Source organism: Dasypus novemcinctus, chromosome 4 (genome assembly GCF_030445035.2).
Source record: "Dasypus novemcinctus isolate mDasNov1 chromosome 4, mDasNov1.1.hap2, whole genome shotgun sequence".
Taxonomy (NCBI): Eukaryota; Metazoa; Chordata; class Mammalia; order Cingulata; family Dasypodidae; genus Dasypus; species Dasypus novemcinctus.
This window is the reverse complement of record NC_080676.1, coordinates 103,058,135-103,072,659: the sequence shown is the minus strand read 5'-3', so window position 1 is coordinate 103,072,659 and position 14,525 is coordinate 103,058,135. Positions and strand designations below refer to the sequence as shown.

Here is a 14,525-nt window from a genome sequence, read left to right as displayed (position 1 = left end):
ATCTTTATGCTGTCCGTTCCTTTCGTTCTTTGCCTTGTTGCTATGTAGGGCCTCCAGTTCAATGTCGAATAGCAGGTGTCCTTGTCTTCTTTCTGACCTCAGAGGGAAGACTTTCAATTTTACAGTATTTCACCATTAAATATGATTGTTGGACATTTTTGTTGTGTTTAGGTTTTTTTTTTTGCAGATACTCTTTATTGAGTTAATGAAGTTCCCTTCCGAAAATGGTGTTTTTGTTTGTTTTTTAAATCCTGAATGGATATAAAAGTTTTCAAAATGCTGACTGTGCATCTCTTAAGATGATCATATGATTTTTTCTCCTTTATTTTTGTTAGTTTGGTGAGTTACATTGATTCATTTTATGAGGTTAATACACACTTGCTTTCCTTTGATAAAATCCAGTTTGGAAATGATGTATTATTCTTTTTATACATTGCTGTATTTGGTTTGCAAATTTTTACCTATTTTTAAATCCTCACCCATTTTCCACCCCTTAAGCCAATTTGTTAGTTTGAAAGGTCAATTCCAGTCACTTCATAGACTCTGAGAATTTGTCATCTAGGATTTATATTGGGTAAAAAAACACATTAATTACTTCCCCCGAGAAACCTGGGCATTGTAAAACCTACTGCATCATTTTTTATTGCCCCCCGCCTTGTGACTTTGCTTGCTGTCTGCTCTGTGTCCATTTACTGTGCATTCTTCTTGTGTGTCTGTGTTTATTTATTTGTCGAAAAAGACTTATTATTTATTTCTCTCCCTTTCTCCGCTCTCCCCCTGCCCCAGTTGTCTGCCCTCTCTGTCCTTTTGCTGTATGTTCTTTTGTGTCCACTTACATTCTTGTCAGTGGCACCAGGAATCTGTGTCTCTTTTGCGTCGTCTTGCTGCGTCAGTTCTCTGTGTGTGCGGCGCCACCCTGGGCAGGCTGCACTTTTTTCATGCTGGGCGGCTCTCCTTATGGGGCACACTCCTTGTGCATGGGGCTCCCCTCGTGGTGGACACCCCTGCGTGGTACGGCACTCCTTGCTTGCATCAGCACTGCGCCTGGGCCAGCTCATCACACGGGTCAGGAGGCCCTGGGTTTGAACTCTGGACCTCCCATGTGGTAGGTGGACGCTCTATCTGTTGAGCCAAATCCGCTTCCCTGTATTTATTTTTATTTATTTCCTCCCTCCCTTACGGCTTGCTTGTTTTTTGCTCTCTGTCCCATTCGCTGTGTGCTCTTCTGTGTTTTTACTTGTCTCCGTTTTTTGTTGCATCACCTTGCTGAGTTGGCTCTCCACAACACTTGCAGGCCGTGTGGCACTCCATGGCACTTGCAGGCTGGTGGCTTTCTACAGTGTATGGGCGAGCCTATGTTCACAAGGAGGCCCTGTGATGCAAACCTGGGGCCTTGCATATGGTAGATGGGAACCCAGCTGATTGAACCACAGCTGCTTCCCCTATTGCATCATTTTTCTAGTTTCTTATGGTAGAATTTTTTTTTTTTAATTTTTTTATGAAGGTACCAGAGATTGAACCCAGGACTTCATATATGGGAAGCAGGTGCTCAGCCACTTGAGCTACATCCATTCCCTAGAATTTATTTCGATAAGATGACAGCTAGCTTGTGGGGTAGATTATGGGGAGGTTGGAGACACCCTTCTGATCTTAGCACAACCCTTATATCTGCCCATGGAGAGATAGGTGTCTGTTATTATTGCCATAAACCCTGTGGGAAAATTGATAACCAGATCGATTATTTGCAGATTCATCTATTTGACATTGATGTTCCTGGGAAAATTAAATTTCAAGAATCTCAGACATTGAGTCCTGGTGAAAATTTCTCCACATTTGATACTCGTACGTGCCAGATAAGTTTGCCTCTTTTAGCAGTCCCAGTAGTAGAGGATCAGGTATTCCTTTCTTTTTCTTTTATATCCCATTCCAACTTCCTAACTTAACCTGACAGCAAGACCAGATCGTTTGGGCTGAATGGAGAGCTAAGGACTTGACATGAATTTCCTTATGCATTTGGTCACAGCTTCCTGTTAGTACAATGACTTCTAAAGACTACCAAATAGGCCATGATTGGACACCTCACACTTAGATAATAAACATTGAGTTAGAATAAATTTCTCATTTCTGCTCTTCTGATAAAAATGATGTCTTTTGTGGTGAAGTCCGAACAGAAATGAGCCTTCAATTTTCAGCATCCTTGGGTTCTACGTTAACTTATCCCTGTTAGTGTTTTGTGATTCGTAAGTCATGGGGGCTTTATCTTGCCATTCTGTGGTGCAGGAAGTTAACTTTTCATTTGTGCATATTCTGTTTGGCAAACAGCTTACTGCAGAGTGGGCCTGGGCATCTGCTATGACATCCGCTTTGCAGAGCTGGCACAAATTTATGCACAGAGAGGTGAGTAGGCACTAGTTGTGTAATGTAGGTTCGTGGAGATTTGATTCTGGGCTGGTCTCTGTTGGGGTAAAGGGAGCCTTTAGTCACAAAGGCTGGGAGCAGGAGTCTTAATCTCCCCACCCTCAGACCCTCTACTACCATCTGGCTTTGTCAGAATTTTGATGTATATGTATGATGGAGTTTTTCAGGGTTATGATTTAACACACCATATAGCTAAGGCAGGAGCCATGCTCTTAAATGTCTATTCTCACCTTGAGCCCTTATCACTCCTGTGTTTAGAAGGAGTCACTTGGAACTCAGTAGAAATAAAAAAATGAGCTGCAGGCTCATGGATTTCACCACCCAATAGTCCCAGACATTGGGGAACAGTAGAAATGTAGTCAGTGACAGTTTGGTCCAGGTAAGGAAAGGTGACCTGATGGCCTGGAAGAGTACCACGTCAAGTAAGAAGTAAGGATTCTGGTTCCAAGTCTTCTTCTAAATTAGCATGATATTATTGGGTAAGTCATTTAACCTCTAGGGCAGCAGTTCTCAGTTCCCTCATAGGAATGGCATGAGGATTAAGGAGAGAGAATTTGTTTACTAAGCCTCTCATATGTTCTCAGCAAATATTAACATCCCTACTAGTTCACTAAACCACTGGACCACTTGTTTTAGTTTCTTGGCTACTGAAGCAAATACCATGCAATGGGCTGATTTAAACAACAGGAATTTATTAGCTCAAGGTTTGGGTGGGGGGGGGGTGTAATTTTTTAAAAATATATATATATATTTTTTTAAGAAGATATTTAGATTACAGAAATGTTACATAGAAAATAAAGGGGATTCCCATATGCCCTGCTTTCTACACCTCCTACATTTTCCCACATTAACAACATCCTTCGTTAATGTGGTACATTCGTTACAATTAATGAACACAATTTGGAGCATTGCCACTAAGCATGGATTATAGTTTACATTGTAGTTTACACTCTTGCACACAGTTCTGTACGTTATGGTAAGATATAGAATGGCCTGTATCTGTTGTAATGTCTTTCAGGACAATTCCCCAGACCTGAAAATGCCCCCATATTATACCTGTTTTTCCCTCTCCCTGCCCTCAAAACTTCTAGTGGCCACTGCTGCCACATCAATGATATAAGTTCTTACATTGCTAGAATAACAAGTCTATAGTATAATAGAATACCAGTAAGTCTACTTTGGTCCGTGTTCATTCCCCAATCCTGAGGATTCAGGGATGATGATGCCCACTCTAATTGAGAGAGGGGCTTTGATCCCATAGAGCAGATGGATGGGACTCTCTTGCTTTCAGTTGTAGACTCTCTCGGTTCCTTGGGATGGTCATTGTCCATCATCATCTCCTTGTTAGTTGTCCTGGGTAAGTCCAGTGAACTGGAGAGTAGGAGTTGTAACTCTGTTGAGATTCAAGACCCTTTTTGTACATGGACAGCCCAAAGATTTAAGTCTCTTGCATATAAACCTGTCAACTCTAGTTCTAATTAAAGGTTCAAATAGAAGGGTCAGAAGACCCATGTGTAGAGAAACCACAACTGAATCCAGCTCTGTCACACAGTGGGGCATAAATTCCAAAGTAGGGCCCACTGGCAAGGTACCAAACACCAACTAGCAATGCAGCTGGAGAAAGACCTTGACCAAAAGGGGGAAAAGGTAAAGACAAATAAGTTTATATGTCTAAGAGACTTCAAAGTGAGTTGGGAGGTCATTTCAGAGGTTACGCTTATGCACATCTCAGCATGATCTCATTAACTGACAAATACCTCAAATAGCAGGGCTTCCGAGGGCTCTGGAGACATCCAGATGCTGTAGTCAGGGCAGATAGCTAGGAGTTTGGTACTTTGCCAGTGGACCCTACTTTGGAATTTAAGCTCGAAATTTTGTGATTTTGTGATTTTGTGATGCATCAGGATGATGCTTCCTTCCAGAAGACTGGCATTTTGGAACTGGCTGCTGGTGATCCTTGGTCCTTGGCTTTTCTTTAACATGGTGATACACATGATGGCCCCTCCTGGCTTCTCTTCTGGATTCTATTGACTTCTGGCTGCTAATCTTGTGGTTTTCTCTATCTGAATTTCATTTTGCTTACAAAGGATTCCAGTAATAGGATTAAGACCCATCCTGATTGGGCTGGGCCGCACCTTAACTGAAGTAACCTCATCAAAATGTCCTATTTACAATTGGCTCATACCCATAGGAATGAATTAAGTTTAAGAGATATTTTTCTAAGGTACATAGTTCTAATTCACCACACCACTAAACCATTAGACTACTACTTCAAGTCAGCTGTCACTTAAAGAAGAGAAGTGGGTACAAATTGTTTGTCTGGTCAACAGCAGAAAGGTTCATGGGCTCTGGGGCTGAGAGTTTCTGTTGAATCTTATTAGTAAGCATTAGCATACCTACTCTGCCCCTAACTTCAGTGGAAAAGTATTACAAAACATGATAGTCCTTGACCATGTGAGCTAACCATATGATGCTGAGAAAAATTTGAACGACAGTTCTTCTGCTCCACTTTTTTAAGTGTACTTACATGTAACATTTCATTGATACCACCTTTATTGTGTGTCCATATATGTTTTGTGTGTGTCTCTAAAGGAATTCAAAGCAATATATTAATGCTGCTGTCATTGTCTGACTTGGCTGATATCTTTTTATGCTTGGGAAAGTCTGACTTTGTCTCAACTGGGTAAGGATCGAAGGGAAGAACTAGAGTGGTTGGGTGTTCACTTGAATCCAAACTATTCTTTGGCCTTTCTCACTCGAAGGCTGCCAGCTGTTGGTGTATCCTGGAGCTTTTAATTTGACCACTGGACCAGCGCACTGGGAGTTGCTTCAGCGAGGCCGGTAAGAAAGGAAATATACCTTCAAGCATTTCAGTGTTTCCTCTTTGTGGAAAGATTTCTAATTTGGTGGAAGTACTACCCTTTCCAATATGATGCCCCTGCATCCAAATGTAGTTAGAAAGGATGGGTCTACTGGGAGGGCTTCTACTGAGCACCTTTTCTTCAGAACCACAGCACTAAGCTCATGGATTTTGGGGGCTGTGCTTTTTTGTGTTTCAAGAGCATTCAGTGCATCAAGTGGGCAGTGAATTCATTTTTCTATGATTAGATATGAATCATCATTGAGACAGTTCCTAGCAACTTTTACAGATAAATTGAGACCCATGGAGCTTACTTCTTCAAAGCCCCAGAAGCAAGGAAAAGGCAGGGGTTATTTTAGCCTGACAGCCCTAGTGAGAGACCAGCTGACCGTGCTGTTTAGATCTAGGTATTTATCCTACCTCTTCCTCTACACCATCCTGCTTGTCCTGGGGCTGCTCTGCCAAGAAACCATTATAAGGTCTTTTTTTTTTTTTTCCCTATTAAAGGTATACTTTATTTTTAAATTAAAGTTAATAGATCACAAGGAATGTTACATTAAAAAACATAAAAAAATAAAAAACATAAGAGGTTCCCATATAACCCACTCTCTCTTATAGAGAACCTATAAGTGAGTCTTAACTATTACACTGGGGAGCATAAATTCCAAAGTAAGGCCCACTGATCAGATGCTAAATTCCTGAGCTGTCTGCCCTGCTTATAGTTTCTGGATATCTCTGGAGCCCTCAGGAGCCCTGCTATTTGAGGTACTGTTTACTAGGGCAGTCAGTGAGATCCTGCTGAGACTTGCGTAAGTGTAACCTTTGGAATGACCTTCTGACTCACTTTGAAATCTCTCAGCCATAAAAACTCATTCGTATTTACCATTTCCTCCTTTTGATCCAAGTCTTTTTCCAGGTGCATTGCTAGTTGGTGCTCTTCCCTGGGAGTCATGTCCCATGCCAGGGGAAGGTGGTGCATTTATATGCTGAGTTTGGTTTAGAGACAGGCCACATTTGAGCAACAAGGAGACTTTCAGGAGGTAACTCTTAGGCAGTATATAATACTAGGCTAAGTTTCAATTTCCCAAGAAAAGGTTCATAAGTACAGTCATGCTATTTCAAGGGCCTGGCATAATGGTCTGTCTTCCTTCATTATGTACTGCCCTTGCACTTGGGGGATTCTGTTAGAGAATGTAGCAGAATTGTCCAGGGTGGGAATTCAGTATTCTTCGGGTTATTGTGTGGATCTCCACCCACCAAGACAATGCCCCATGAATACTTGAACATATTCATTTGCCTTAGAGGCATGTCCCAGATGAACCCCTTCCCATGCATCTCCCCATCACTGACACCCAGCACCAGTGATCCTCCCTCCACTGTTGTGACCCTTCTGTGACCCAAAACGTCTCCAAAAAATGAAGCCAACAAAATAACCAAATAAAATTAATAAGAAAACAAAATAATAATTATAAAAATAACCAGTAAAATACAGAAAATTCTTTAAAAATTTGAAATAATTTTTTTAGACAGTGTGTCTTTCATCACTGTGAGATCTGTTATCTTGTATGTACAGTGATATTTCCTTCCATATATGTTTTATTTATTTATTTATTTCTCTCCCCTTCCCCCCCCCACCCTGGTTGTCTGTTCTCTGTGTCTATTTGCTGCGTGTTCTTCTTTGTCCACTCCTGTTGTTGTCTGTGGCTCGGGAATTTGTGTCTCTTTTTGTTGCGTCATCTTGTTATGTCAGCTCTCCGTGTGTGCAGCGCCATTCCTGGGCAGGCTGAACTTTCTTTTGCCCTGGGTGGCTCTCTTTACGGGGCACATTCCTTGCACGTGGGGCTCCCCTACGTGGGGGGCACCCCTGTGTGGCATAGCACTCCTTGCGCAATCAGCACTGCATGTGAGCCAGCTCCACACAGGTCAAGTAGGCCCGGGGTTTAAACTGCGGACCTCCCATGTGGTAGATGGATGCCCTAACCACTGGGCCAAGTCCACTTCCCATGTTTTATTTTTTTATTTTATCTTTAAAGAAGCTTTAGGATACAGAAAAGTCACATAGAGAATACAGGAGATTCCCATATACCCAACACCCTCCCCCTTCTCCCCTGTTAACATTTTACATGTGGATGGTACATTTGTTACAAATATTGACGCATTGCTACTAACCATGGTCAGTAGTTTACATTATGGTTTCTATTTTGGATTGTACATCTTTATAGGTTGATAAAATTTGAAGTGGCCTGTATCTGTTATTGCAAGATTATGCTGAACAATTATAATGCCCTAAAAATGCCCTATGTTCCATCTATTTTATTCTTCCCTTGTGCTCCCCTCGGAGCCTTTCGTACCCACTGAGTTTCAGTTTGTGAAGAATAAGATTCATAGTTACTTGCCATAATATTGAGGGCTTGACATATTGGTCTCTTTTCTTTTTTTCGGCACTGCCTGTGTTTTCAAGGGATTCTTGTCCCTCTAATTGAGAATATAGCATTGTCCTATGTTTTAAAAGAAGGATCTGTACACTTGGGGTAAAAAAGTGCTGCCAAATCTATAATGTATGATTTACCTCTTTTCTATCCCTTGATTTCAGGGCTGTTGATAATCAGGTATATGTGGCCACAGCATCTCCAGCCCGGGATGACCAAGCTTCCTATGTTGCCTGGGGACACAGCACTGTTGTGAACCCCTGGTGAGTGTGGCTGTGTGTGGACAGGTTCACTAGGAACTTGAAAGGGGGTGGCACATAGGCAGGGGGGTCGTCTGATTCCTGACCAGCCCTGCCTCCATGTCCCCACTCGCATTTCCCACTTGTCCTGCCAGTTTTCTACTTCTCTGTGAGAGAAACTTTTAAACTGCTTGAAAACCATGTGACTGTGTTTTGTTCATATTACCTTGAGTGAGGTATGGTAAGGACAGACATAGATTTAAGAGAGACTGGAAAAGTTTGAAAGATTTGGTATACTCACAGTTCCCTGGAGAGAGGGCAGCACACCACGCAGGGCCACATGGGGAAGACACCAGCACTGGTCACAAGGCAGAGACAGTAAGTGGGACTGAGAAAGACTATTGTGGTTTCTGAGGGTGACATGAAAGGGTGGGCTAGGGGCCCCGAATGGGATTGACTGACTGTATTTGAAAGTGGTGCCTTCACATTGGGGTTGGAATTATCTAGGCACAGTACATGTATAGGTGGGGCTTGGGCACAGGGGGATGCCTAATACAGAAAGAATAGCCCTGCTTTCCTGAGTGAGTGCTTGGCCTTAGTCCTCTTTTTTTTTTTTTTTTAATTAACTTTATTCTGTACATTTAATAATTGAAAATATAACAATTAAAAACTAAAAAGAAAACAGTTAAAAACATACATTTCTCATTAAAAATTTTTTTTTGAATCATACAATATGTTACACAATATATTTGATTCATAGTAATGCAGTCATATACTATTTGTCCTTTTGTGTCTGGTTTGCTTCACTCAACATAATGTCCTCCAGGTTCATCCATGTTGTCATATGTTTTACAACTTAACTTCTTTTACAGCTGCATAATTTCCATCGTGTGAATAGACCACAGTTTGTTTATCCATTCATCTGTTGATGGAAACCTGGGTTGTTTCCAACTTTTAGCAATCATGAATAATGTCACTTTGAACATCAGTGTACAGATGTCCATTTATGTCACTGCTCTCAGTTCTTCTGCAGTAGTGGTACTGCAGGGTCACATGGCAAGTCTGTATTCAACTTGTTTAGGAGCTGCCAAATAGTCCTCCACAGTGGCTGTACCATTCTGCATTCCCAGCAACAGTGAAGAAATGTTCCTGTCTCTCCACATCCTCTCTGACACTTGTAGTTCTCTGTCTTTTTATAGTGGCCATTCTGATAGGTGTGAAATGATACCTCATTTTAGTTTTGATTTGCATTTCCCTAATCATTAGTGATGTTGACCATTACTTCATATGTTTTTCTGCCATTTGTATTTCTTCTTTGGACAAATGTCTTCAAGTCTTTTGCCCATTTTTTAATTGGGTTGTTTGTCTTTTTATTGTTGAGTTGTAACATCTCTTTATATATCCTAGATATTAAACGCTTATCTGACAAGTTATTTTCAAATATTTTTTCCCATTGAGTGGACTGCCTTTTCACTTTTTTGACACAGTCCTTTGAGGTGCAAAAGTGTTTAATTTTGAGGCAGTCCCATTTATCTATTTTTTCTTCTGTTGCATGTGCTTTGGGTGTAAGGTCCAAGAAACCAACACCTATCACAAGGTCTTGAAAATGTTTCCATATATTTTCTTCTAATAGTTTCATGGTCCTGGCTTTTATATTTAGGTCTTTGATCCATTTTGAGTTGATTCTTGTATAGGGAGTGAGCTAGGGCCTTAGCCCTCTTTTGACTTTCATTGTTAAACAGAGTTGGGTTATCTAAAGGAAACAAGGCAGTGGTGGTAGACAGGTGGTTTTAGTAAAAGAGTCTCCCAAGCTCTTGGCTTTTGGTTAAAATTTAGGCTGGTTAAAATTTGGGTAAAATATTATCTAGAGCAGGAATGAATTCCCGGGTGAGGACTTTGCTCCCAGCACAATGATTAGAGGCCTGGGAGGATGGGTTTAGTGAAGGCAAACTATGAACTTGTCCCCTGTGAAAGAAGCATTTTATTACTCAGTGAAACCAGCAAGTAAGTCTACTCAGATTCACATACAATCCTACCAAATATTATGGTCTACTTTATACAGTTTACATATTTACATAGCACTTTCGCATACATTTTCCAATTTGAACTTTCAGGGGTTTATCATCATTAAGCTTAATTTATAGATGGTAAAATTGAAGTTCACAAAGATAAAGTGGCTAGGACCGGTATTTAGATCCAGGAATTTTGACATCAGAACTTGGATCTATGCCACACTACTTTACATACATCTCTGTGAGTACACCCTCCCCCCCCCCCCCACACACACATTGATATGTATTTCTATAATTACAGGATAAATGTACCAGTAACAAGACCAAGAATGGTTAAATATAATTTGAGGAGCCCTGAAGATTCTCTCTTTTTACTGTACAGGACCCAGAGCTTAATGAGTGTGAGGGAGGAATGCCTTGGAATTAGGACGAGTGACAGATTTTCAGTGATTCTTCTGCACATTAGGGTTAGGGGAGGGAGATTTTGGAAGACTGGAAGGATTGCAATGGTCTGAACATAGGCTTTATTCAAATTCTTTGACCCATGTTAACGAGAGGATTTTCCTGTCCTCTGCCTCTTCGGCAGTCCTGCTCCACAGCTAGTTCTCCAAATGAATGGTTATTGATTGAGTTGGCTACTTCTGACATGAAGTGGTTACCTTCATTTCTTTCTTTTCAAAATTCCATCTGTAGGGTTTTTTACATTTGGGTGGTTGCTTGGGGTTGATGATAAATTAGTCTTTGAATTCCAGGGCAAATGGGGAAGAAATTGAAAGTAATAGATTTTTGTGCCAAACATCTCGTAGTAGCTGTTTGGTAAACTGAACTAATTATTATGTCCAATTGTGTCCATTTCAGCTTTGAGAAGCATGAAGATGCAGAGCCACACTGTTCTTTTTAAGGGATTTCACTCAAATGCGCTCAAGAGGATGGTGTTTTGGTTATAGACAACCTTATTCTCAGCGACAGAACTTGACAGAACAACTATCATTAACTAGTAGTTGCAGTTTACAAAACACTCCATTGTTCTCTCACTAAATTCTCACAGTATTTCTACCTTAGACTTAGGAAGAGGAAACTCCAAGTAACTTGTACACAGCTCGTTAAATGGTAGAAGCAGGGACTTTATACCACTACCTTCTTGTTTAAAACCTCAGAATTGTTTCTCCATTGTCCTGTAAGTTGGGGGAGAAAATCTTGAATCATCAGCAAACACTAGTGAATCCACTCTTGCTTCTCTGAATTTTTTTCAGGGGTGAGGTCCTAGCCAAAGCAGGCACTGAAGAAATGATCTTGTATTCAGAAATAGGTAAGATTTGCCCTTGGCTTAGTTTAGGTCATGGTGTCTCCATTGCTCTAAGGTCACTGTCCATGGCTGTGAAGCCTATGTCCTGGAGGGGATCCTTTACTCCTGTCCTCATTTGTCTTCGAAGATATTCTAGGGCCTGGTCAGCTTGTTTTCTTGGTTTGGTTTGAATGACACTAGGGAGTAGTCCTAGGCCATCTGTGCATCTAGACAAGGTCTGTTACTATTTGTATAGTGTATGAGGAAGAAGTACCCTTGGCTAGTGAGAAATTGCATCTTATTAATATGTTTTTGTTGTTTTGCAGACCTGAAGAAGCTAGCTGAAATACGCCAGCAAATTCCCATTTTTAGCCAGAAGCGATCAGACCTCTATGCAGTGGAGATGAAAAAGCCCTAAGGTGTCTATTTTCAACATGTCATGGAACAGAAAGAGAGGATTCTGCAACATAATCAATTGGCTACTGATTAATGGAGGTTTTTTTTTTGTTTTTTTTTTTTAATTTCAGCCATTTCCTTTCACGGAAGCTCTCATTTTGAGATTTTGGAGCCTTGGCACACTGATACTATGCTGCACCATATTAAATAATTGAAAGTGTGTAGGGTCATGTACAAAGACTCAGGCTGGCATTGAAGAACAGAAGAAAAGTATGCTGCCTCTGAAGCTTCTGTACTTCAGTTGCCTGAGAGTTGTTAGTAAAAGTATCAGATCTTGGTATCTTGGTGCTTGATTCACCTAATACAATTATTTTTACCCCACTTCCTGGTGTTAGAACTCTATCTAGAAAATATTGTCTGGAGATACTCTTTTCCAAGCAGTACCTTAAAAGTTAAATTTTTGGGGTCCATAAGTAGCTATGGGGGAAACAAGATAGATTTCCTTGGTGTTTGCCAGAGGAGGTGACAACCCCATCTCTTACAACAGTTGTTTGGGCTCTGTAAATTTGAGAACTAATGATTCAACCCCAGACTCTCTTCGTCTGGGGAAAAGCTGTGTCAACAGTGAGCTCTATGACAGAATGGCGGTGACATCAGTTGGTGAAGTCACCTAAAGTATGAATCTGTACAAAAGATTTTCTTGATAGGGGTATCTGAGAATCTCATTGTTTTCTTTCTAGTATTACTTTCTAATTTCATAGATAAAGGCAAATCTTCCCCTTTATTGTCAATCCTCTACTTTAGTTATCCTCAAATTTTTTGGTCTTAGGATCCTTTTGGACTGTTAAAAAATTAAGGATTCCAATGAGCTTTTGTTGATGTCGATTATAGCTAGTGGTAAACTGGTAAATGTTTAACTATCAGTTGTCTGACAAAAATTTTTAAAAAGCCCTGATTTGTAGTATCATGTGTGAAACCTCTATCATCTCCTATCTGACCAAGGATTGACCTTGCCCCTGCCTTTCTCAGACATCCCTTCTCATAGCACCCTGCAAGCATGCCAAGCTTTGGCTGTTAGAACCATGAATGCAGCCGGCCCCAAGCACATCTTGAGCAAAGAGTACATACTGAGTTGTTTTCCCCGAACTTGCTCGCAAGTCCCTGGGACATAGCCACCTTTGTTCCTCAACCATATATTACCTGTAGAGCAGTTGCCATAGGTACAGACCTACTCAGGTGAACTTCTTGTTGTCTCTCTATACATAAGTTCCTCTGATAAATGCTTTTAGACTAATCACCCTGGCATTTAGTGCCTCTTTCTTTGGAATCTCAAATTGGCCCTCTTGTAGGATGGGCAATCCCAGAGGGTATTCCCCTATTTCTTTTGGGACAAGTCTTTCCTCAGGTTTAACAGGACACAATGTTACCATTTGGCAGTTTCTGCACTAAGACCAAGTTCAAGCTATCAACATGACATCTCAGTCAGCTCTTGTGAGCTGGTGCAGTCCTACTCTAGCATACCTCTAGTTATATATATAGATATTTACCATATTTGAAAGTAAAACAAAATTTTAAAACAAAAAAATAAGCGCGTATTCCATTATTTGTAAGAGTGATGACATCATCATGCATCATTTAACCTCTGGAAAACAATACTGTGTATTCAGAAGGAGAGTGAAAAAAGCAATGACTTTAATGGATAATTTGGTAAAATTCAACATCTGTATATATCCATGAAACAACTACAATCAAGATAACAAACATCACACACACCCTCCCCCACCCCCCAAGTTTTCTCATTTTCTTTTATAATTCCTCTGGTCACTCCTCTTGTCCCCAATCACTGATCTGCTTTGTCATTATAAGTTAGTTTGAAGTTTCTAAAATTACGTATGTAATTTTATGGAGTCATACGGTATGTATTTTGTCTTCTTTCACTGAGGGTAATTTGGAGATTAATCCATGTTGTGTGCATCAGTAATTTTTTATTTTCATTGCTTAGTGGTATTCTATTGTATGAATATACCACAATTTATCCATTTACCTGTTAATGAATATTTGATTTGTTCCAGGTTTTGGCTATTACAAATAAAGCTGCTAGAAATATTTGTGTACATCTTTCATTTCTCTTACAAGTACATTTCCAGGATTGGAATGGCAAGTCATATGATTGGTGTATATTTAACTGCCTGTGACAATTTGAAGTTCTTTTATGAATCCCAAAAAGAAAGATTGTTTGTTTGTTTGTTTTTTTAACATTAGATAAAAGATTTTGTTTTTGAACTATTCTGCTGGGTGTGGGGCGGTTTGATTGGACCATATCAGTGAGGCGTGAGCCAGCTTGGGTCTTCACCCTTCTGCTGTGTTTGATATAAATGGAGACACAGAGAACAAGGGAGCGGCCATTTTTTATCCTTCTGTATGAGAGGACTTGAGGATAGTTGGTAACTGAGCAGTTCAAGAGGAATCCTGATATATGCCTAATAGCTCACAGCTGAAATAAAGTGGAGCAGCTGAGATAGATAGGCCTGGTAAGAGACAAATCTTATGTTCATAACTGATCTCTAGGAGCTGGGCTCTGAGAGACGTTGAACCTGGAGGGAAAGGCAGAGATCACCTGCCATCTTGCTTCACCATGTGGCAGTTGCCTGGTGAGAAAGCATCTCTGATGGTGCATTGATTTGGACAGTTCACGGTCTCTGAATTGTAAGCTTTTACCCTAAATCAAATTTCCATTAGGAAAGCCAACCTATTTCTGGTACTTTGCATTGGCAGTCCTGTGGCAAATTTAAGACACTGCCAAACTGTTTTCTAAAGTGATTGTACCATTTTACATTGCTACCAGCAGTGTAAAAGAATGTTTCTCCACATCCTCACCAACACAGG

General features: G+C 40.5%; 1 protein-coding gene across 1 annotated transcript in view; it reads left to right on the top strand.

The window, feature by feature from the left end:
- NIT2 (nitrilase family member 2) overlaps positions 1–13,745 on the top strand; it is a 30,401-nt gene extending 16,656 nt beyond the window's left edge. The window contains exons 5-11 of the mRNA XM_058296000.2: positions 1,749–1,842; positions 2,323–2,397; positions 5,181–5,259; positions 7,872–7,970; positions 11,212–11,267; positions 11,570–11,662; positions 11,771–13,745. Coding sequence (XP_058151983.1) covers positions 1,749–1,842; positions 2,323–2,397; positions 5,181–5,259; positions 7,872–7,970; positions 11,212–11,267; positions 11,570–11,661 — 495 coding nt within the window. The 3' untranslated portion in view covers position 11,662; positions 11,771–13,745. The remainder of the gene's footprint in view (positions 1–1,748; positions 1,843–2,322; positions 2,398–5,180; positions 5,260–7,871; positions 7,971–11,211; positions 11,268–11,569; positions 11,663–11,770) is intronic.
- The last annotated feature ends 780 nt before the right edge of the window (positions 13,746–14,525 follow it).